Genomic DNA, 24,000 nt, shown 5'->3' with positions numbered 1-24,000 from the left:
AGACTGTTAGGAGCTTTACTTACGACACTAAATCTTGAATTAAAGTTTCAGTTTTTAATAAGATACGTTTAGTTTCAGTACTAGATCTATAATGTGAGTAAGAATCTGCTTCAGCTGATTTTTTCATGCATAATGCATTAAGAAAAACTTACCCACAGCTCACTTATAATTATACAGACAAAGGTCCTCACCTCTGGTTATAGGACATTCGACCATCACGAGTGATCCTGAGAAAGTCAGAGTGAGGTATGGATCCTCTGGGGTTGATGTTGTGTGCCGCTGTCAAGTCCGGCCGCCATATTTGGTCTTGTATCTTTGACCCTGTTGTTCCTGTGACAGGAAATGGGACGTTAACTATGTAACTGGAGTAAAGAAACGTGCTTAGCCTTGTTTTAGTTTTCATGGCAGTCGTAAAAGTTTCTAGAATGAACAGGAATGTAGCTAAACGATTTACTTCCTGGACTTAAAACTTAAAATTATGTATTGATTTTACGACATTAAAAAGTTACTTCTAAAGAATGATGAAAACGCAAAACATTAGTGGATCATAAAATGATATATAGAAACAAAAGTAACAGGAAGACTTTAAGTGAATATGGTTAAGAGTAATCCTAGAGACGAGAGGTAATGAGAGGTAATGAGAGGTAATGAGAGGTAATGGGAGCAATCCTGTTATCTGTCTCGGTGGTGGAGACAACATTGTTCGATGTTCGTAGGAGTGAAAACCTGTTTAGCAGGGATAGGTCAGGAATAAAGATAATTAGGAAGAAGTGATGACGCCCTGCAATATGTAGCATCGTGATGAGGAGTGGATTTGGAAATGAATGATTGTCCAGGGCAATTGGTGTTAATTGCTGGCTGGACAAACACTGTAAGGACATTGCAGTACTATGTGTAGACAACTGGGACCTCTTCTATTGCAGAAATGACAAGTATGCTAGGAAAGGGGGTTCATTCTACAGTTCTACACATCGTTAGCCAGGCCTCACCTAGATCATGTAGCCAGGTTCTGTTCTCCATACTACAGAAATGGATATAATCTGGTTACATTACATTCAGAGAATAACGACAAAATTAATCCATTACATAAGAAATCTTCCATAAGAAGAAAGATTGAAATCCCTTAAACAACTTTTTCTTGTAAGACGAAGAATAAAGGAGACATGACTGAAGTGTATAAGTGGAAGATGGGCATAAACAAGGATGATAAGGCTCTGAAGATACCCTCAAAGTAAAAACTTGAAATAATGGATTCAAATAGGATAAGTTTAGATTTAGAAAGGATATAGGAGAGCACACAAATATAGGAGATATAGGAGAGTATTGGTGTGGAAATAGAGTTGTTGATGAGTGGGTCACTGAAGCTGAAAACCTGGGTTCTTCAATTTAGAGAATTTAAGAGATTTATTACAGCTTATTTGCTTTATTGGGTACCATTTTCAATGGTACCCTACGTCTGCAAATGTGTATATAACAAGTTGATTTATTTATGATCATGTGACAAGTTAAAGTTTTCAGATTTATGTGACAAACCGATTTGTTTACAAACGTGTGTGTGAAAAATTTGATCGTCTTAAAATGTACTGATAAATCTGTTAATGTGAGTGGCAAGTTGATGTCTAAAAATGTGAGTGACAAGTTGGTTAATGTTTGTTAAACATTATGGTCGTGGTTTATGGTCGTGGCAAGTTGATAAATATGGTCCTGTTATATGAATTAAAGGAAATAATTTCATCTCTGAGTATACATGTCCATAGTTTATCGCATATACAATGCTATATACAAAATCACCAAACAAAAGTCAAACATTATTAATACTCGTTTATTCTCCCAGTTCATAGTTGTACGACCACCTAACCTTTATACCTTCAATACACAAATAACCCGTATATAGAAGAGAGGAGCTTACGAGGACGTTTCGGTCCGACTTGGACCATTGACAAATTCACACTAACAGAAAGGAGAAGAGAGAGTATATATAGGCCAGCAGACATGGCGGGAGCAAGAGAGGTACTAGTGGAGGTGGTAGTAGTAGTAGTAGTAGTAGAGTCAGTCATATACTAAGAAAGAGGAGCACTGCAAGGGAGTTAGGGGTCCACAGAGAGTAGAAGCAAGAACACAGACGGGGGGGGATAATGAATAAGAAAACAAGTACCCAAGGCTGAAGAAAACCCAAAGGAAAAGGAAGAAAGAGTAAAGAGGAATAGGGAGAAGGGGAAAGAAGAATCAGGTTAAGTCACAGGTGTTCTGAAGTTTGGAGCATTTTACAATGTAGTGGGAGAAGAAGGCATCTACAGAGACGAAACCACGACTATTATTCATACAAGGAAAGTTGTGTATTAGGGAGGATTCAACCAGACGGCGACTGTGAAAGTTAGAAGTAGGGAAGACAGTTTTAGCAGAAGACCAGTCAACAGGATGACTGTGATCTCTGACATGACGGAAAAGAGCATTGCTAGTGTCGGCAAGCCTAACACTATTTTTGTGCTCCCTCAGTCTGTCAGAAAGAGATCGACCAGTATCTCCAAAGTTCTGAAGAGGACAGGAGGAACAAGAAATATAGTAGACACCAGGAGCATCTATAGAGGGAGGAGAGGTATGAACGAGATTAGTGCGAAGAGTGTTAGTCTGGCGGAAAGTAAGTTTGAAGTCCTAGAAACGGAGAGAGTTGTTGAGATTAGAAAGATCGGAAATGGGGAAGGCAGAGGACAGAAGAGTTCACAGCTTGAAGAGAAGAAAGTTCGTTTAGCACGTGAGAAGGCAGAGTCTATGAAATGGGAAGGGTAGCCAAGACGGGAAAATGAATTATGAAGAGTGGATATTTCTGATTCAAGGAACAGAGGATCATAAATGCGGAGAGCACGGAGAAAGAGGGAGATAAGAACACTTTTCTTATCAAGAAGTGGTATTGATCAACAACAACACTGCACTGGCCAAGGACTCGAACACACGTTGTACTGGCCGGCCTCATGGTGAGCTACAACCAGACGACGCCTTAACCTACAGGACCACCCAATCCTACAAAGATGACACAGACAGCACACTAAATAAAATTATGACGGCAATTCCTCTGAGCAAGACCACTTAATCCCACCATAGCATCCATAGCATCTCCTCATCCTTTATCTCCTGAAGCAAGACCAACCTAACTCCGCCACCTAGAATCACAATCCTTCATTCCCAAACCTCCTCTTAACTCTGAGACATCGGAACAAAATCCCACTTCAACTCACTCCCCCTACTGCCACATACAGCCTTACCCCACTATTACCCATGCTACAGTTCCTCGAATCAAGACCTCTCCTCATCCTTTAATACTTGAACCATGTTCTTGATCCAGCTCCTAGATCAAGAACATCATCATCTGACATCAGCCTTCATGACCCACTCCCACCTCTTACTATGATCACCTTCATGATGCCCTTCCACCTATCACTATGATCACCTTCATGATGCCCTCCCTCCTCTCACTATGATCACCATCATGATGCCTTCCCACCTATCACTATGGTCACCTTCATGGCCCCCTCCCTCCTTTCACTATTATCACCTTCATGACCCCCTCCCTCCTCTCACTATCATCACCTTCATGATGCCCTCCCTCCTCTCACTATGTTCACCTTCATGATGCCCTCCCTCCTCTCACTATGTTCACCTTCGTGATGCCCTCCCTCCTCTCACTATGTTCACCTTCATGACCCCCTCCCTCCTCTCACTATGATCACCTTCATGATGCCCTCCCTCCTCTCACTATGATCACCTTCATGACCCCCTCCCTCCTCTCACTATGATCACCATCATGATGCCCTCCCACCTCTCACTATGATCACCTTCATGGCCCCCTCCCTCCTCTCACTATTATCACCTTCATGACCCCCTCCCTCCTCTCACTATCATCACCTTCATGATGCCCTCCCTCCTCTCACTATGTTCACCTTCATGATGCCCTCCCTCCTCTCACTATGATCACCTTCATGATGCCCTCCCTCCTCTCACTATGATCACCTTCATGACCCACTCCCTCCTCTCGCTATGATCACCTTCATGACCCCTTCCCTCCTTTCGCTATGATCACCTTCTTGATGCCCTCTCAACTCTCACTATGATCACATTCATGATGCCCTCCCTCCTCTCACTATGTTCACCTTTATGATGCCCTCCCTCGTCTCACCATGATCACCTTCATGTCCTAACACCTCTCACTATCATCACCTTCATGACCCCCTCCCACCTCTCACTATGATCATCTTCATGATGCCCTTCCTCCTCTCACTATGATCACCTTCATGACCCCCTCCCACCACTCACTATGATCACCTTCATGATGCCCTTCCTCTCTCACTATGATCACCATCATGATGCCCTCCCACCTCTCACTATGATCACCTTCATGATGCCCTTCCTCCTCTCACCATGATCACCTTCATGATGAGCTAACACCTCTCACTATGATCACCTTCATGACCCCCTCCCACCTCTCACTATGATCACCTTCATGATGCCCTCCCTCCTCTCACTATGATCACTTTCATGATACCCTCCCTCCTCTCACTATGATCACTTTCATGATACCCTCCCTCCTCTCACTATGATCACTTTCGTGACCCCCTCCGACCCCTCACTATGATCACCTTCATGATGCGCTCCCACCCCTAACTATGATCACCTTCATGATGCCCTCCCACCTTTCACTATGATCACCTTCATGACCCCCTCCCACCTCTCACTATGATCACCTTCATGATGCTCTCCCACCTCTCACTATGATCACCTTCATGATGCCCTCCCACCTCTCACTATGATCACCTTCATGACCCCCCTCCCACCTCTCACTATGATCACCTTCATGATGCCCTCCCAACTCTCACTATGATCACCTTCATGATGCCCTCCCTCCTCTCACTATGATCACCTTCATGATGCCCTCCCACCTCTCACTATGATCACCTTCATGACCCCCTCCCACCTCTCACTATGATCACCTTCATGACCCCCTCCCACCTCTCACTATGATCACCTTCATGATGCCCTCTCACCTCTCACTATGATCACCTTCATGACCCCCTCCCACCTCTCACTATGATCACCTTCATGACCCCCTCCCACCTCTCACTATGATCACCTTCATGACCCCCTCCCACCTCTCACTATGATCACCTTCATGATGCCCTCCCAACTCTCACTATGATCACCTTCATGATGCCCTCCCACCTCTCACTATGATCACCTTCATTATACCCTTCCTCCTCTCACTATGATCACCTTCATGATGCCCTCCCTCCTCTCACTATGATCACCTTCGTGATGCCCTCCCTTCTCTCACTATGATCACCATCATGATGCCCTCCCACCTTTCACTATGATCACCTTCATGATGCCCTCCCACCTTTCACTATGATCACCTTCATGATGCCCTCCCACCTCTCACTATGATCACCTTCATGATGCCCTCCCTCCTCTCACTATGATCACCTTCATGATGCCCTCCCTCTTCTCACTATGATTACCTTCATGATGCCCTCCCTCCTCTCACTATGATCACCTTCATGACTCCCTCCCTCCTCTCACTATGATCACCTTCGTGATGCCCTCCCTTCTCTCACTATGATCACCATCATGATGCCCTCCCACCTTTCACTATGATCACCTTCATGATGCCCTCCCACCTTTCACTATGATCACCATCATAATGCCCTCCCACCTTTCACTATGATCTCCATCATGATGCCCTCCCACCTCTCACTATGATCACCTTCATGATGCCCTCCCACCACTCACTATGATCACCTTCATGACCCCCTCCCACCTCTCACTATGATCACCTTCATGATGCCCTCCCACCTCTCACTATGATCACCTTCATGACCCCCTCCCACCTCTCACTATGATCACCTTCATGATGCCCTCCCTCCTCTCACTATGATCACCTTCATGACCCCGTCCCACCACTCACTATGATCTCCATCATGATGCCCTCCCTCCTCTCACTATGATCACCTTCATGACCCCGTCCCACCACTCACTATGATCACCTTCATGATGCCCTCCCACCACTCACTATGATCACCTTCATGACCCCCTCCCACCTCTCACTATGATCACCTTCATGATGCCCTCCCACCTCTCACTATGATCACCTTCATGACCCCCTCCCACCTCTCACTATGATCACCTTCATGACCCCCTCCCACCTCTCACTATGATCACCTTCATGATGCCCTCCCACCACTCACTATGATCACCTTCATGACCCCCTCCCACCTCTCACTATGATCTCCATCATGATGCCCTCCCACCTCTCACTATGATCACCTTCATGACCCCGTCCCACCACTCACTATGATCACCTTCATGACCCCTTCCCACCTCTCACTATGATCACCTTCATGATGCCCTCCCTCCTCTCGCTATGTTCACCTTCTTGATGCCCTCCCACCTCTCACTATGATCACCTTCATGATGCCCTCCCACCTCTCACTATGATCACCTTCATGACCCCCTCCCACCTCTCACTATCATCACGTTCATGATGCCCTCCCTTCTCTCACTATGATCACCTTCATGATGCCCTCCCACCTCTCACTATGATCACCTTCATTATACCCTTCCTCCTCTCACTATGATCACCATCATGATGCCCTCCCACCTTTCACTATGATCACCTTCATGATGCCCTCCCACCTTTCACTATGATCACCATCATAATGCCCTCCCACCTTTCACTATGATCTCCATCATGATGCCCTCCCACCTCTCACTATGATCACCTTCATGATGCCCTCCCACCACTCACTATGATCACCTTCATGACCCCCTCCCACCTCTCACTATGATCACCTTCATGATGCCCTCCCTCCTCTCACTATGTTCACCTTCATGATGCCCTCCCACCTCTCACTATGATCACCTTCATGATGCCCTCCCACCACTCACTATGATCACCTTCATGACCCCCTCCCACCTCTCACTATGATCACCTTCATGATGCCCTCCCACCTCTCACTATGATCACCTTCATGATGCCCTCCCTCCTCTCACTATGTTCACCTTCATGATGCCCTCCCACCTCTCACTATGATCACCTTCATGATGCCCTCCCACCACTCACTATGATCACCTTCATGACCCCCTCCCACCTCTCACTATGATCACCTTCATGATGCCCTCCCACCTCTCACTATGATCACCTTCATGACCCCCTCCCACCTCTCACTATGATCACCTTCATGATGCCCTCCCTCCTCTCACTATGTTCACCTTCATGATGCCCTCCCACCTCTCACTATGATCACCTTCATGATGCCCTCCCACCACTCACTATGATCACCTTCATGACCCCCTCCCACCTCTCACTATGATCACCTTCATGATGCCCTCCCTCCTCTCGCTATGTTCACCTTCATGATGCCCTCCCACCTCTCACTATGATAACCATCATGATGCCCACCCTCCTCATGCCCACCCTCCTCTCACTAGGATCACCTTCATGACGCCCACCCTCCTCATGCCCACCCTCCTCTCACTAGGATCACCTTCATGATGCCCACCCTCCTCATGCCCACCCTTCTCATGCCCACCCTCCTCTCACTATCATCACCTTCATGATGCCCCCCCTCCTCATGCCCACCCACCTCTCACTATGATCACCTTAATGATGCCCACCCTCCTCTCACTATGATCACCTTCATGATGCCCACCCTCCTCATGCCCACCCTCCTCTCACTATCATCACCTTCATGATGCCCACCCTCCTCATGCCCACCCTCCTCTCACTATCATCACCTTCATGATGCCCACCCTCCTTTCACTATCATCACCTTCATGATGCCCACCCTCCTCTCACTATCATCACCTTCATGATGCCCACCCTCCTCATGCCCACCCTCCTCTCACTAGGATCACCTTCATGACGCCCACCCTCCTCATGCCCACCCTCCTCTCACTAGGATCACCTTCATGATGCCCACCCTCCTCATGCCCACCCTTCTCATGCCCACCCTCCTCTCACTATCATCACCTTCATGATGCCCCCCCTCCTCATGCCCACCCACCTCTCACTATGATCACCTTAATGATGCCCACCCTCCTCTCACTATCATCACCTTCATGATGCCCACCCTCCTCATGCCCACCCTCCTCTCACTATCATCACCTTCATGATGCCCACCCTCCTCATGCCCACCCTCCTCTCACTATCATCACCTTCATGATGCCCACCCTCCTTTCACTATCATCACCTTCATGATGCCCACCCTCCTCTCACTATCATCACCTTCATGATGCCCACCCTCCTCATGCCCACCCTCCTCTCACTATCATCACCTTCATTATACCCTCCCACCTCTCACTATGATCACCTTCATGATGCCCACCCTCCTCATACCCTCCCACCTCTCACTATCATCACCTTCATTATACCCTCCCACCTCTCACTATGATCACCTTCATGATGCCCACCCTCCTCATGCCCACCCTCCTCTCACTATCATCACCTTCATGATGCCCACCCTCCTCATGCCCACCCTCCTCTCACTATCATCACCTTCATTATACCCTCCCACCTCTCACTATGATCACCTTCATGATGCCCACCCTCCTCATACCCTCCCACCTCTCACTATCATCACCTTCATTATACCCTCCCACCTCTCACTATGATCACCTTCATGATGCCCACCCTCCTCATGCCCACCCTCCTCTCACTATCATCACCTTCATGATGCCCACCCTCCTCATACCCTCCCACCTCTCACTATCATCACCTTCATTATACCCTCCCACCTCTCACTATGATCACCTTCATGATGCCCACCCTCCTCATGCCCACCCTCCTCTCACTATCATCACCTTCATGATGCCCACCCTCCTCATGCCCACCCTCCTCTCACTATCATCACCTTCATGATGCCCTCCCACCTCTCGCTATGATCACCTTCATGATGCCCACCCTCCTCTCACTATCATCACCTTCATGATGCCCACCCTCCTCATGCCCACCCACCTCTCAGTATCATCACCTTCATGATGCCCACCCTCCTCATGCCCACCCACCTCTCAGTATCATCACCTTCATGATGCCCACTCTCCTCATGCCCACCCTCCTCTCACTATCATCACCTTCATGACCCTTGACAGTGTATCGGAGGACACCTGTGGTTTCTTAAGATTTATTTATTAAACACAACTCAGTAATCACTGTGAATAAAACATTTCAAAATAGTATTAAATAAATTAGGTATATAAAAGTTATAAATATATTTTATTAAACACTGATGAATTTTCACTAAAATTTCGGAATTATTCCTGTAAATAATATTCAATATTACATTTTTTAATTATTTTAAGAATAATATTTAATAGTGATTATCCACATTTAACTGTTCTCATTTTTTTTATTTATTCTTTATTCCACATAGGCCTCATTTTCTGTATATTTACTAAATAAACACTTCTACTCATACGCCTGGGATCAAGATCCCCGTCAACCTACCTTATCATGTTTAAGACCATCTTTATCCTACAACAATATTACCCAAAATTATGTTAAACATAACATGTTAAAACTCTTATCTTCTAATAAACTTTACAAGTAATTCGTTACAGAGATAAGTATTGAAAACAGTTGACTTATATGTTCCAAGTCCTTGAATCAAGAACCCGCCGCACCTCATTCTTACTCTAGTTCAATATTATGTCTTATGAGTATAAAGCTTTAGCTTCCTGGTAAATATACACGTCATGTATTGTATCAACATGTAATACAATACCTGTAATACAATACCTGTAATAAAATATATACATTATATAAAAGAATATAAAAGAATTTCTTTCCTTTATAATTGTTGTTCGATAATTCGTCATTAACTTGATTCTCCTTAAGAAAGATTCATTATTTTGTATTAATTTTTTTTAAATCTATAAAAAAAAACGATTTAGGAGAAAATCACAAGACTCAACGATATTTCATGACCACAACAGTAGTGATCCTCAGGAAATTCAGAATATAGTGACTTCAATGCTGCCAAAAGTAGTAATCCGAACATTCTGATGCCATCCGAGACTGTCTTCTATCTCGAATTACATTATATTCAAGATGTTTAATGAGTTAACAAATGTTGGTAAAAATTCTACTTGACACTGATTTGCATTACATCATATACTAGATCATCACACCATTCAACCATTCTAGAATATTTATTGTACGACACGACTGCAACCAAACCATATCTAGGGTGGGATCTGAACTCGCGGCTAGTGAGTCGTGAAACCCCAGACCGGCACGTTAGCCACTGTTCCAGCTGGCTATAATAAGATTCATCCATCTAGGTATATTTTTACAGCATAGGAAGGTTAGCATAAGCACCATTGTGGCCACAAAAGCAAGTTTTTAGAGATGAATCTCCCACCAGCGTGGTCGTGACGAACTCTAGCTCAGGTCTCCTCAGTGCCATTGGATGACTCGTATTGTAGCCAGCTGGTCCAGTGGCTAACGTGCCGGTCTGGAGTTTTACGACTCACTAGCCGCGAGTTCAACCCCACCCGTACCATGGTTTCTCAAGATGTTCTCCATACAACAATTAAAAACAGATATTATTTAAATCCCTATGAATCATCTGAGATATAGAATATTCTTTAATTCATTCAACCAGTGTTTATATCTGTGTTACTGAGGAATTTTCAATTAACTGCAAGAGCATATGTATCAATCTTACTTACATTTTTCACGTTTTACACTGAGTAATAACTCACGATAGACAGCACTAGTTACCCAGGGATGTACTACTGTCATGGTAGACAGCAGTTACCCAGGGATGTACTACTGTCATGGTAGACAGCAGTCACCCAGGGATGTACTACTGTCATGGTGGACAGCAGTTACCCAGGGATGTGCTACTGTCATGGTAGACAGCAGTCACCCAGAGATGTACTACTGTCATGGTAGACAGCAGTCACCCAGAGATGTACTACTGTCATGGTAGACAGCAGTCACCCAGAGATGTACTACTGTCATGGTAGACAGCAGTCACCCAGAGATGTACTACTGTCATGGTAGACAACAGTCACCCAGAGATGTACTACTGTCATGGTAGACAACAGTCACCCAGAGATGTACTACTGTCATGGTAGACAACAGTCACCCAGAGATGTACTACTGTCATGGTAGACAGCAGTCACCCAGAGATGTACTACTGTCATGGTAGACAACAGTCACCCAGAGATGTACTACTGTCATGGTAGACAGCAGTCACCCAGAGATGTACTACTGTCATGGTAGACAACAGTCACCCAGAGATGTACTACTGTCATGGTAGACAGCAGTCACCCAGAGATGTACTACTGTCATGGTAGACAGCAGTCACCCAGAGATGTACTACTGTCATGGTAGACAGCAGTCACCCAGAGATGTACTACTGTCATGGTAGACAGCAGTCACCCAGAGATGTACTACGGTCCTGCCAAATGAGTGTAAAAGGGAAACCTGTAATTGTTTTACACGATGTTAGGAGTTCTGGAGACTTTCTGGTTCATAAACACACGGGATAATAGTGATATCTTGCTACTTCTACTTACACATAGCTCACAAGACACATGCATGTACACATTTAGGTATACACACTCGTCCGAATTTCCTTTTATATTTTGACGGGTTACCTCAGGAAAAGACCCGGGGCGGGATCATACCGGCGAACCACTTCACTTCAGCTTGATATGTTCTTAACAGTTCCTGATCATCTCCACGGGAAAATGGAATAGAAATCCTTCCACGGAAAGCCAAGCATGTTGGAGAAGCCTACTGGGAGCAATGTGCTAGTAACCCCTTCTCCCGGATCCATTATTAAAAATAAGAATATCTTTTAAGTTGAGATGTTTGAACGTACATGGATGTAAACCGATGATAAAGACATGATCATGGATGTTATGAATGAAAGGAAGCTGGATGTTCTGTCTTTAAGTGAAACAAAGCTGATGGGGTTAGAAGAGTTTCAGTGGCGAGAGATAATGGGATTAGGTCAGGGGTTTCCAACAGAGTTAGAGTTAAGGAAGGATCAGTAATGGCAGGAAGGAGAAGAATATAAATGTATAAATTCAAGAATTATGCAGAGTAAAATAATGGCTGGATGTGAAAAGTGGGTCATAATAAGTGTTCATACATCTGGAGAAAAGAGAAGTGTAGAGGAAAGAGAGGGAGTTTAGGAAAAGTTGAGAGAGTGCATGCAGAGTATTGAACCAAGTGAGAGATTAATCGTGGTTGTAAAAATTAAAAAAAACTGTTCTGGAAGGAGTAGTAGATAAGGTTGGGGTACCAGAAGTAAATGATAATGGAGGCCATTAACTGCGCTTTGTACAGAAAGAGGTTTGGTAATAAGTAATACATATTTTAAGAAAAAAATATAAGTTTACAATATATGATATAGGGATAATGAAAATAGTTTTTTTGGATTATGAACAAGTGGATAAAAGGTTGATGGCTAAACTTCAAAGGCAACAGATGTAGCAGTTCATTATTTAGTTGTAGCTACAGTTTAGAGTAAGAGGTAGTTGAGTCGGAAGGAAAATGGCATCAGCGAGTAAGAGAGAGGTGAAAGTTTATAAACTATTGGTAGAAAGGTGCACTAGTGAGAGTTTAGGAGGTAAGGGGGTTGAAGAGGTGTCTGATGGTTTACAAACTACAGTGTCAGAATGTGGGGCAGAAGTTTGTGGATATAGAAGGGCGAGTGCTGGAGGAAAGAGGAGTTGGAGGAATGATGAAGTAAAGGGTGTGATAAGGAAGAAAATATTCACTTATGAGAGGTTTTCACAAAATAGAAGTGATATAAGAAGGGTGGAGTATATGGATAGCAAAAGAGAGGTGAAGAGAGTGCTGTGGGAGAGTAAAGAATAAAAAAAATTTCGAGTGAGATAAATAGGTTGAGAAAACCACCTAGGGTACAAATGGATTTGGTAGTTAAAAACAGAATAGGAGATTTAGTATATACGGAATTGGATGTATTGGAAACATGGCGGAAATATTTTGAGGAACTGTTAAATGTTGATGAAATGAGGGAGGCAATGATTTCGTGCATTGGCCAGGGAGGAATAACGTCTTTTAGAAGTGAAGAAGAGACAAAGTGAATGTAGGAGAGGTAGGTTAAGCATTGGGTAGAATGAAAGAGGCTACAACAGCTGGCATTGATAGGAACATGACAGAAATGTTAAAAGCAGGTGGGGATATATTTTTTCAGTGGTTGGTACTTTTGTTTAATAAATGTATGAAAGAGGGGAAGGTACTTAGGGACTAGCAGAAGGCGTGAATAGTTCTTTTATATAAAGGGAAGGGGAACAAAAGAGAAAGTATAAATTCTAATTAAATAATTCTACTGAGTATACCAAGTAAAGTGTATGGTAGGGTGATTCCTCATAATGTCCCCTTCTGTCCTTCTTGTTCTCCAGTGTCTTCAGGTTGAGTTCTCTTAATTACTCCTTGTAGGACATATTCCTTTGCTCCGGCTCTAGTCTTGTTGCAAACCTTTGCTCTTTCTCTAATTGCTTGACATGTTTGACCAGGTATAGGTTCTGTACTGGTGCTGTGTACTCCAGTATGAGCTCTGACATACAAGGTATACAGTGTTGTGATTTACTCATTACTAAGATGTCGAAATGATATTCTTAGTTTTGCCAGCCGCCAATATGGTGCAGCAGTTATTTTGTTAATATGCTCCTCAGATGTGCTAGGTATGATGCTAACCCCTGCATATCTTGAGAAAGATATGCAGCATTTGATCTCCTCCTAGACTGTACTCCGTCTTAGTCTTATTTGTCCTTACCCAAGTTTCGTGACTTTGCACTTGCTGGGTTAAATTCAATGAACCATTTGTCAGACCAGGCTTTCAGCCTGTCCAGATCCCCTTGTAGGCTTGATCCTCGTCCTCTTTTATTCGCCTCATTAACTATAAATCATCTGCAAATAGCGACACCTATGAATCTAACCATTCGGTAATATCATTCACATACAAGAAACAACACGGGATCTAGAACTGACCCTTGTGGTAGTTTCCTGTCACGTGCACCCATTCTGATACCTCTTCACGTACCAACGCACGTTGTTTCCTTACAATCAGGTAATTCCCGATCTATTGCAGTATTTTCCTTGCTATTCCTGCCTACTCCTCTAGCTTTTCAACCAGTCTCTTGGGGAGAACTGTGTCGAAAACCTTCTTACAGTCCAAGAAGACGCAGTCTACTCATCCCTAACTGTCTCCTGTCTTCTGTTACCTTGTCGTAAAACTCCAGGAGGTTTGTGATGCAGGATTTACATTCCGTGAAGCTGTCCGTGAGCCTGCTCTTTTCTAGGTGCTCCATCACTCTTCTCCTGGTAATCTCCATAACATTACATACTCTACATGTCAGCGACACCGATCTAGTTTATTGCTGCCTGTCTGTCTCTTTTCTTAAAAATTGGGTCAGTGTTAGCTGTCTTCCACAACTCAGACAGTTGCCCTATTTCTAGAGATGTATTGAAGGTTGTTGTAAGTGACACACACAGTGTATAGTGTATCTGTTTCCTCTGAGACCACTGCCTTAAAGGTATCTAGTTCATCTAGCAGTTTCTTCACTTCCTCCTCGTTATGTGCAGCATGTTCAGCACTTGCTGATGCACACTACTGCCTCGGTTTGTTGGAAGCCTCTTTGTCTCCACCGTGAATTCCTCCCTGAATCTTGGGCTTAGCTCCTCACATACTTCCTGGTTGTTCCCTGTGAGCTCCCCTCCTTCCTTCTTTGGCCTAATTACCTGGTCCTTGTTGTTTTTCTCCTGATGTGGCTGTATAACAACTTTGGGTCAGATTTGGTTTTCGATGATCTATCATTCACTTATTTCCATTGGGCCTCTCTCCTTATCCATGCAAGTTCATTTCAGGCTCCTTGGCTCAGCTCCTTGTTTTCCTGAGTCCTTTGCTTTGATCCTTGGATTTGATCTCTGCACACCTGTGCTTAAACCATGCGCTCACTCTGGTTTTTCCATTGTTTCTCCTGCCCCTTGGCGTGAACTTCTCTGCCACCGTGCACTTTGTGGTCACATGTTCTGTCATTTTATTTACTGTCTTTCCCTCAAGCTCTCTTTCCCACTGCAACTCGTGCAGTAATTACTTCATACTTGTGTAGTCCCCTTTTCCGAAGATAAGTTTCTTTCGTCCTTCTCTTGCTGCTTCACTCTCCACTGTTAACTCTACTATGTATTGGAAACTTAGGAGTATGTGATTGCTAGTGCAAAGGGGCCTTTCATGTGTAAAATCCTCTGTCTGAACTGTTCAGAGGATGAACACACAAGGCATAGCTTTGCTGCTTCATCCTCTCCTCTCACTTTGGTTGTGTCCCTAACATGTTGGTGAATGAAGTTTTCTAGCACCACTTTCAGCATCTTAGCCCTTCACAGCTCCTGGCCCCATTTCATCGATGGTCGCTACTAGGTCCACTCCCTGCCCCGAAGGCTTTATCGTACCTCCACCACATACTCTGCAGATTGTTCCACTTCCTAACTACTGTATGACTGAAGAAATACTTCCTAACATCCTTGTGACTTATCGGAGTTCTTATATTCCAGCTGTGGCCCCTTGTTGCTGTGTCCCATCTCTGAAACATTGCCCCTATCCACCTTCTCAATTCCTCTCAGTATTTTTTACGTCATTTTCATGTCCTCCATAGCCTTACTGTCCTCTAGTGTCGTCAGGTGTGTGGGTGTGTGTACTTACCTATTTGTTGTTGCAGGGGTCGAGTCATAGTTCCTGGCCTCGCCTCGCTGGTCACTACTAGGTCCACTGTCTTCCTGCTCCATGAGCCTTATCGTATCTCTTCTTCAAACTATGTAAGGATCATGCATCCACTACATCACTCTCCCGATTGTTCCACTTCCTGATGACTCTACGGCTGAAGAAATGCTTCCTAACATCTTTGTGACTCATCTGAGTCTTCAGCTTCCAGTTGTGACCCTTGTTGCTGCTCTGTGTGTGTGTGTGTTTGTGTGTGTGAGAGTATCTGTGCTTATTTGAGTTTTTCTATTCTCTATGTACTTTAATTGGTGTATAGATATAAAGCTGGATTTTAATATTTTGTAATAACATCACAAGTATTTATCGTGTATGAATTTAAGAATAAAAAAATATTCATAGTTTTGGAACCTGTTGTCATTTAAGCAATGGCGGATATAGTATAGTTTCTGCCCTCTGAAGCGCCTCTTACCTGAGAGACCTACTGAGGTAATGATGCCGCCGCTGCTGCCGGGGAAGAGAAGATTGGGATCCTCCCACTCCTGAAGTAAGTCTCCAGATATCTCCAGCACCTACCGAATACCAGTAGTTACTTAGGACCATCACGTGGCTCAGAAAATTTAAATTATGTCAGTGAGATAGAAAGTCTGGTAGAGTAATAGTACGAGGGAAGTTACAGCAAATGAATCATGACGTCGAAAATTTCAAAAATTTAGATTGATGCAAAAAAGTAATGAGCACAAGACAAACAGGAGAATATCGAATTTAAATCTAACTTATTAGGGGACTGAAGCACATGCGACACTGGTTATCTTTATTGTAGAGACATTGGGCAACCAGCAGCTACATCAGTACAATACTTACAATAAACACTAACGAAGAACAAGTGAAAATGTGATGCAAATTCTCTGTATTAAGATTCAAAGATGCTGCGTTGACAGAAACGATTCATTATAATAAATCAATACAAAACATGTGTAACAAAACATGTGTAACAAAACATGTGTAACATTTTTGGCATCTTCATGGCAGAGGTGTTTTACCACTATATGGATATATCAATATAGTATACAAAATAAATGCTGGAGGTGATTAAAGACATGAAAAGGAAATTTAAGACGATCAGTTCCTCAGCCTTGATAGGTGTTCAGTCCACTCGTCCTTAATAAATCCAAGAAGATGCATGAGAATGAAGACTTGTATACTGGAGACACATGTAGGCAGGTGGTAACATGTGTCTCCACCTGTGATACCTGCGTCCACCTGTGATACCTGCGTATCACAGGTGGACGTAGCCCACAAGTGGAACTAGGTCATGCTAATACAATAGATTAGGTAAGCATTAGAGTTCTGAAAGAATTATTAGCATGATCTACTTCACCTAACCTCATGCATGTGATTTAGCTTTATCAAAACTGCAGAAGTGATTCTTTTACGTTGAATCCTCACGTCGTCCACCATGATCAATAATTATTCTCTGTATTAGAATGAGAATGCATCTGGTTAACTTAACATCACTTCAGTAGGGATACCCAAGTTATCAATACATGATTTATTCATCTACTTGCTGGCTTTGTTTACCATTAATAGTAAAATAATGGCCGTGCTCATTAGGGCATTTCTCGGCTGCAACATACTTGTCTGGGTCATGACTCGGTTCCACGAATTCTCACGAACGGTATAGTGGATTTTCAGGGTGCACCGCGCTCAAGAAATGGGAAACATTTGATATGAGAGCCGCATCTCATTGAAAATATGGACTATCTCTTGTTTACGGTGTGGTTACTTGTCAGTTTCAACTTGAGAGAACTAAATCTATATCCTCCAATATATTCCTCTTCATTTTTTCAGTTTCATTTATAATGTTTATGGAACGCCCTTATAAACAGTCATTACTTGTCCCAAGAAACATTTCTAATTAATTAAGAGAAGCGTATAATTATTAATAATGGGGAAGGACCGGAAAAATATTTTTTGTCTATCTTACACATATTTTTTTCATTGCTTCCATTGATATATATAAATGAACAATTTAGGAAGGTTACGTAATAGACTGGATAGAGGCGCAACGTAACAGATTTGGCAGATGAATGGACTAGGAATGGTTCTCTTCGAATTTTATTAATATATTAATAAAAATAATAAAATAAAAACAGAAAAATAGCATTTCTCTGCATACTTAGGCTCAAGTTGTTATGGTATGTCAGAGAAAGTGGAGCACTTTTCCAGAAAAAGTAGGCCTAAGACAGGGATACTTGATGTCTCCATTGATGTTTAATATTTATAGATGGGAAGATGTGTTGCGTTCAAAGAGGACTAATACAAGGTTGATGAAGAGAAGTTGCTCAGGATGAAAGACGAATTTGGGAGATTATGAAATAAAAGTGACCATAGGCAAGAACAAGGTAATGAAAGTATTGAAAAATTCTAGGCAACGAAAGGTTGCATATCAGATTGATGGAAGGGAGTATAAGAGAAATAAATTGATTAAGGGGTTGACATGTTGGCATATGGGTTTACGAAGGAGGAAGTTAATCGCGTAATTGACGAGAGATAAAAGGTGGATGGTGCATTGAGACATCTGTGGAGACTAAGAAGCTTATCCTTGATGGCAATAACTGGAAATATTCTGAAGTATAGTGTATCAACACTGTTATATGGGTGTGAATGATTATTTTTAAGCGTTGCAGTGAGGCGGAGGTTGCGAGCAGTGGTATTATGGTGTTTCAGAGTAATTAGTGTTGTGAATAATATGCGGAGAAATTGGAATTTGAAGAAGTAGAGGGGTTACCAAAAGTTGCTGTGGAGGCTTGAATATTCAGAGTGCTAGGATGGGTGGAAGGAAGGCTGGGTAGGGAACGTGCTAGGATGGGTAGAGGGAAGGGTGGGTAGGGAACGTGCTAGGATGGGTGGAGGGAAGGCTGGGTAGGGAACGTGCTAGGATGGGTGGAGGGAAGGCTGGGTAGGGAACGTGCTAGGATGGGTGGAGGGAAGTGGTAAGTCCCTAGCATTAAACTGCTAGGGACTTAAATATCAATGAGGTTTGTGTGAACATATTATATATAAGTGAGTTTAGGCAAGTGTTATATAATTATTTGACATGCTACTGGAGTGTATGGAAGGTAATCTTGATGAAGAAATTCAGTGAAACCAGTTACCCGGACTTGGGTGGTGGTGGGCAGAACTATGGCTGCACTCTGAAGGAGAGACAAAGATGTCACAGTGCAGAGGGTCATCTGATGTATGATGTTAGAATTATGATGACAATGAGAGTGTTTCTTTTTCTACGAGTTACCTTCCTTGACATAGATCTTCAATGAAATGTGCATTCTTTCAGCCTGAATCAATCATTCATCATACAGTTACGTGTATAATGAAGAGAATTTTCATTGTCAATTTGGACCGAGAGTACAAATTCGCTCCGTATTTATTTCATTTATTTATGTAAATGTATTTAGGTAAACAGCTGCCATTAGCCTGGAAAATAATTGTTTCATAATTAATAAAAGAAAAGAAATGGTTTGAAGCTTAAATTTACGTATTTAAGTTATGTATTAAAAATATGACAATTTGTAGAAAGACAATTAAGTTTGTATTCTAAGTTTTGATGCGTTTTGAATGAAGGGAAGATTTCAAACATTATTCTGATTATTTATTTTGAATGAAGGGAAGATTTCAAACATTATTCTGATTATTTATTTTGAATGAAGGGAAGATTTCAAACATTATTCTGATTATTTATTTTGAATGAAGGGAAGATTTCAAACATAACTCTGATTATTTATTTTGAATGAAGGGAAGATTTCAAACATTATTCTGATTATTTATTTTGAATGAAGGGAAGATTTCAAACATAACTCTGATTATTTATTTTGAATGAAGGGAAGATTTCAAACATTATTCTGATTATTTATTTTGAATGAAGGGAAGATTTCAAACATAACTCTGATTATTTATTTTGAATGAAGGGAAGATTTCAAACATTATTCTGATTATTTATTTTGAATGAAGGGAAGATTTCAAACATTATTCTGATTAATTATTTTGAATGAAGGGAAGATTTCAAACATTATTCTGATTAATTATTTTGAATGAAGGGAAGATTTCAAACATTATTCTGATTAATTATTTTGAATGAAGGGAAGATTTCAAACATTTCTCTGATTATTTATTAAAAAGTCATATGGAAATGCAAACACACTTTTAATATGTTTAATAATACTATAGTTTTTCAGTCTGTTTCATAATGGAATTAATTATTCACAGGTATTTTTTTCTCCTGATTTCAGCTCCTAGTCTAGTATACTAGCAGCAGATTATGTGCTAGATGGACAATAGAACATAACTAATTATAATTGGTTATGTTCTATTGAAGGTATGTATGATTATACATACCTTCTCGTTTTGTTTGTATTTAAAATAAGCACAGTGATACATGCATATTTTTTATTTATCGCTTATGTTATTTTCATTAATAACTAATACGAAAATAATATTTGTCTTAAATATTTAGCTACATAAATGCGTAGGATGTTCTACACATTACACTTTCTCTTCTGGCTAATTTGAAATATTGACTGATTGTCCCGTGCTGCTACAGGCTGGTCTGTTAGTCTGCCGATTGTGATGCATTCTTGAATGTTTTGCGAACTGGGCGTGAACCTTACCTCAAGCCTCTCTGTCAACCTCTCTCTCTCTCTCTCTCTCTCTCTCTCTCTCTCTCTCTCTCTCTCTCTCTCTCTCTCTCTAGCTGGGTATCGTGGAGAAAGCACTTCTCCCTCTCCTCTAGCCAAGTAGACTCATTTTTGTGACAGAATATGAGATCGTTGGTGAGTCGGGTCATATTTGTTCTCTGTGGAACGAAGTTCTCAGAGACTTAATTAAATTTAAATATTTTTGTTATTATATGGTTGTGTGGCAAGGCACTCAGTATGATTCAGGTGCCAAGTCTTACTCTTGGTGCTACTTTTTTTGTCTGGCATCCACACCTTCTCGTAGTTGGGATTTTGGAACCTGGAGTTTTTATCTCATTTAGAGAACGTGTCAATTGTCCCTAGTTAGGCCATATGATGCGTCTCTCTCTCTCTCTCTCTTTCTCTCTCTCTCTCTCTCTCTCTCTCTCTATGCTTTATACTATGCTTTCACAACTGCTTTGTTCATGTAACATGTGCTTATCGTCTCCCTTCTCTCAGAAGTTGGTTTATGTAGGGACTAGGGAGTTTAAGACAGTCGCTGACTAGGTTGAGTTTGCCGCTCAGTTCTAGTATTATCGGAACAAAGTTTAGCACAGTAACACACCAGATGGTATTTTTTATTATTGCTTTTACAATATGCACACTATATAAAGTAACATGTCTAAGAACACGGTTTAAGTTAATGTGAAGACGTAAATAGTTACAGATACTATGCACCTAGTGATGTGTCGGGAGACTAAAGCCAGCAGCATTAATTATGGCTGGTTCAGTGAAGTTCTCACCATTTTTTTAATACATTGACTGTTTCTCACCAAGACAGTGTGACCTGAGAAAGAAGCAGGTTCATCAACATCATTCACTCCATCACTGTCTTGCCAGAGGCGTCCCTACAATACAGTTAAAAATTTCTAATATATCAACACTCTTCCTTCAGAGTGCAGGCACTGTACTTCCCACCTCCAGGACTCAACTCTGGCTAACTGGTTTCCTTGAATCCCTTTATAAATGTTACTTTGCTCACACTCCAACAGCACGTCAAGTCATAAAAACGATTCGTCTCCATTAGCTCTTAAGACGCTCACGCACGCTTCCTGGAAGCCCAAGCCCCATGCACAGAAAACTTCCTTTACTTCCTCTCTCCAACGTTTCCTAAGAGGACCCCTACCCCTCCTTCCTTCCACTACTAATTTATATGCTTTCCAAGTCATTCTATTTTGTTCCATCCTCCCTAAATATCCAAACTGCCTCAATAACCCTTCCTCTACCCTCTGGATAACACTTTTAAAAATCCTGTAACTCTTTCTAATCTCCTCGCTACGGATTCTCTGCATTATTCACACCGCACTTTGCCCTAAGACTCGACATCTTCACTGCCTCCAGCCTCCTGCGTGTTGCAACATTCACCACCAATGTTTCACACACACGTAAGAGCATTGGTACCATCGAGTCTCATACATCCCTTTCTTTGCTTCCAGGAATAACGTTCTTTGTCTCCACAGACTCCTCAGTGCTCCACTCACCTTTCTTTTTCATCAGTTCTATGCTTTACCTTGTTTTTCATAGACCATCTGCTGACAAATCCACTCCCAAATATCGGAATACATTCACTTCTTCCCTCCACTCAGATATATATTTTTTCATTGCCTAAACTTTTTATTATCTTCATCACCTTACTCTTTCGTTCGTTTCCTATTAATTTCCTTCTTTCACATACCATTCCAAACTCATTCACCATTATAAATAGATATCTGAAGGCTTAATAATAGTAATTAAAGTCATCACTAATAGCAAGCAATGCTAAGAGGCAGATATCATGCAACATGTTGTGTAACAAGGCCCAAGAATAGAAATCTCAGAAGAGTAAAGTAAAACTGAGAACAAAATCGTCTGTCACACTAGCGAAAATCACAGGAAAAATCTCTCTTCTTTAGATGCCTTCCATCAGAGAAATACTCCATACCGTTTCTTCTGTGACCTAGTAATTGAAACAGAATGCCATCGTGCTAAAATATTTAATCCCGATGTAAGTATGTACCAAATGGACAATAATCCAGTAGATATGATGCTACTACTGTACTATCTACTGAGTGATATAACAGCCTTAGATGCAGTCTATCACGAAGGATGCCTGACAAAATTATTCACTCGACACAGATCACGATGTATTAACAGTAAAGAAGATGGCTTAAAGCGAGAATCAGTTGCACTTGCAGAGTTTATAACGTATAAAGAGGACTGTGAGAAAATGGATAGAAAAAATTGCATCAGTTTTAAATTATCTGAACTTTCCTGGCTGTATACAGACCGACTTAAAATAAACTGGGAAAAGATCAGAATGAGGGGTTAGCCCACAAAAAGAGAATGAAGACTTCCTCTCTAAGCTGCAGTCCTTGAGGCTAACGAAAACAATTGTAAAGTAGTGCTAACATTCAAGAATGATACGAGAGATGCGCTTTTGATGGCTAGCAAATATGACTTTATTAATGCTTAAGTTCTCATGACGGCATTCAAGATGGTCGACTAGAAACCCGAGATGCAGTAACAGTTCATAGAGTCCCTTGATGTACTGTATGATCCTACTTCTTTGTCTCTCATTTCATTAGTTTAGATGATCCTTGACTCAAACAGGAAACTTCATACATGTAACGGAATCGGTTTTATTATTGACACAGCTTCGTGTTTTCAATGCAGTGAAGTGAGAAAGAGAAGAGAACTAAGTAGCACGCTATGCCGCTAAGCGACAAACCACAATATGTTGACTTTTCGTGTCTAAGGGAGCTGTCTGTGCCATATGACAGGGTCCTTTAAGTGTAAACTGATTTTAGCAAAACAATCGCAGAAATCTTTAATACTAATGGTGATGTATCCAGCCAACATTCTAAATTGCCTTTCACAGCTGTCAACTTGAATATTATTGACCACTCTGCCCTTCTTGGTAAAGTCCTGTACTTAATTGAACTCAAATATTTTCGAAATAAACCAGCTAATAAACTACTAATTAAAATAGATGGAACATAGATCATGACACTATTGCCAAAGATATAAACTGTTGTGATTCATTTTGAAAATCCACTACGAACCTGCGTCCTTCGGTCCCGTAACACCTTGTGGTATGCTCATCAGTATTGTAATGCACTGTATACGTAGCTTCAAGCTACGAATGAACTCCTACAGAATGTGATATTAGATTCCAGGAACTTGTCTTGATCAGCTAATTTTGTTCTCATACTGGATGCTGCTTCTCTTCCACCAGCTTTATTATTCCCATTCCAGAACAGTTCACACTTATAGACTATATGATAAAGAATGACAAAAACATTATTAAAATCGCCACTGGTCATGTAAAGCCGGGAAAAGATCAAATCTTGCCCTGTTGATCAGCCATTATATGCTATAATAAAGAAAGTGCAATGGTCAGGGCTCACGAGTAATTGTCAAAACAAATTTGTGATCCTTCGTCTTGGCCAACACATCCAAATAGCTACGCTGGCTAGAGAACTGCTGAATGATAATGTGTAGGATTCTCTCGTAGACGCATCCACTACCACTACTGAAACGACGGG

At 42.0% G+C, this 24,000-nt stretch overlaps 1 protein-coding gene across 2 annotated transcripts in view; it reads right to left on the bottom strand.

The window, feature by feature from the left end:
• The window catches only part of LOC128688079 (glycine receptor subunit alpha-2), a 135,137-nt gene that overhangs the window by 44,171 nt on the left and 66,966 nt on the right, over positions 1-24,000 (bottom strand). For both annotated transcript variants that reach the window (XM_070083819.1, XM_070083820.1), the window contains exons 4-5: positions 16,216-16,315; positions 192-330 (exon numbers count right to left, since the gene is read on the bottom strand). In XM_070083819.1, coding sequence (XP_069939920.1) covers positions 192-330; positions 16,216-16,315 — 239 coding nt within the window. The remainder of the gene's footprint in view (positions 1-191; positions 331-16,215; positions 16,316-24,000) is intronic.

The sequence above is a fragment of the Cherax quadricarinatus genome, chromosome 10, assembly GCF_038502225.1.
Source record: "Cherax quadricarinatus isolate ZL_2023a chromosome 10, ASM3850222v1, whole genome shotgun sequence".
Taxonomy (NCBI): Eukaryota; Metazoa; Arthropoda; class Malacostraca; order Decapoda; family Parastacidae; genus Cherax; species Cherax quadricarinatus.
The sequence above is the reverse complement of the archived record's forward strand: the minus strand, read 5'-3'. Positions and strand labels throughout refer to the sequence as shown.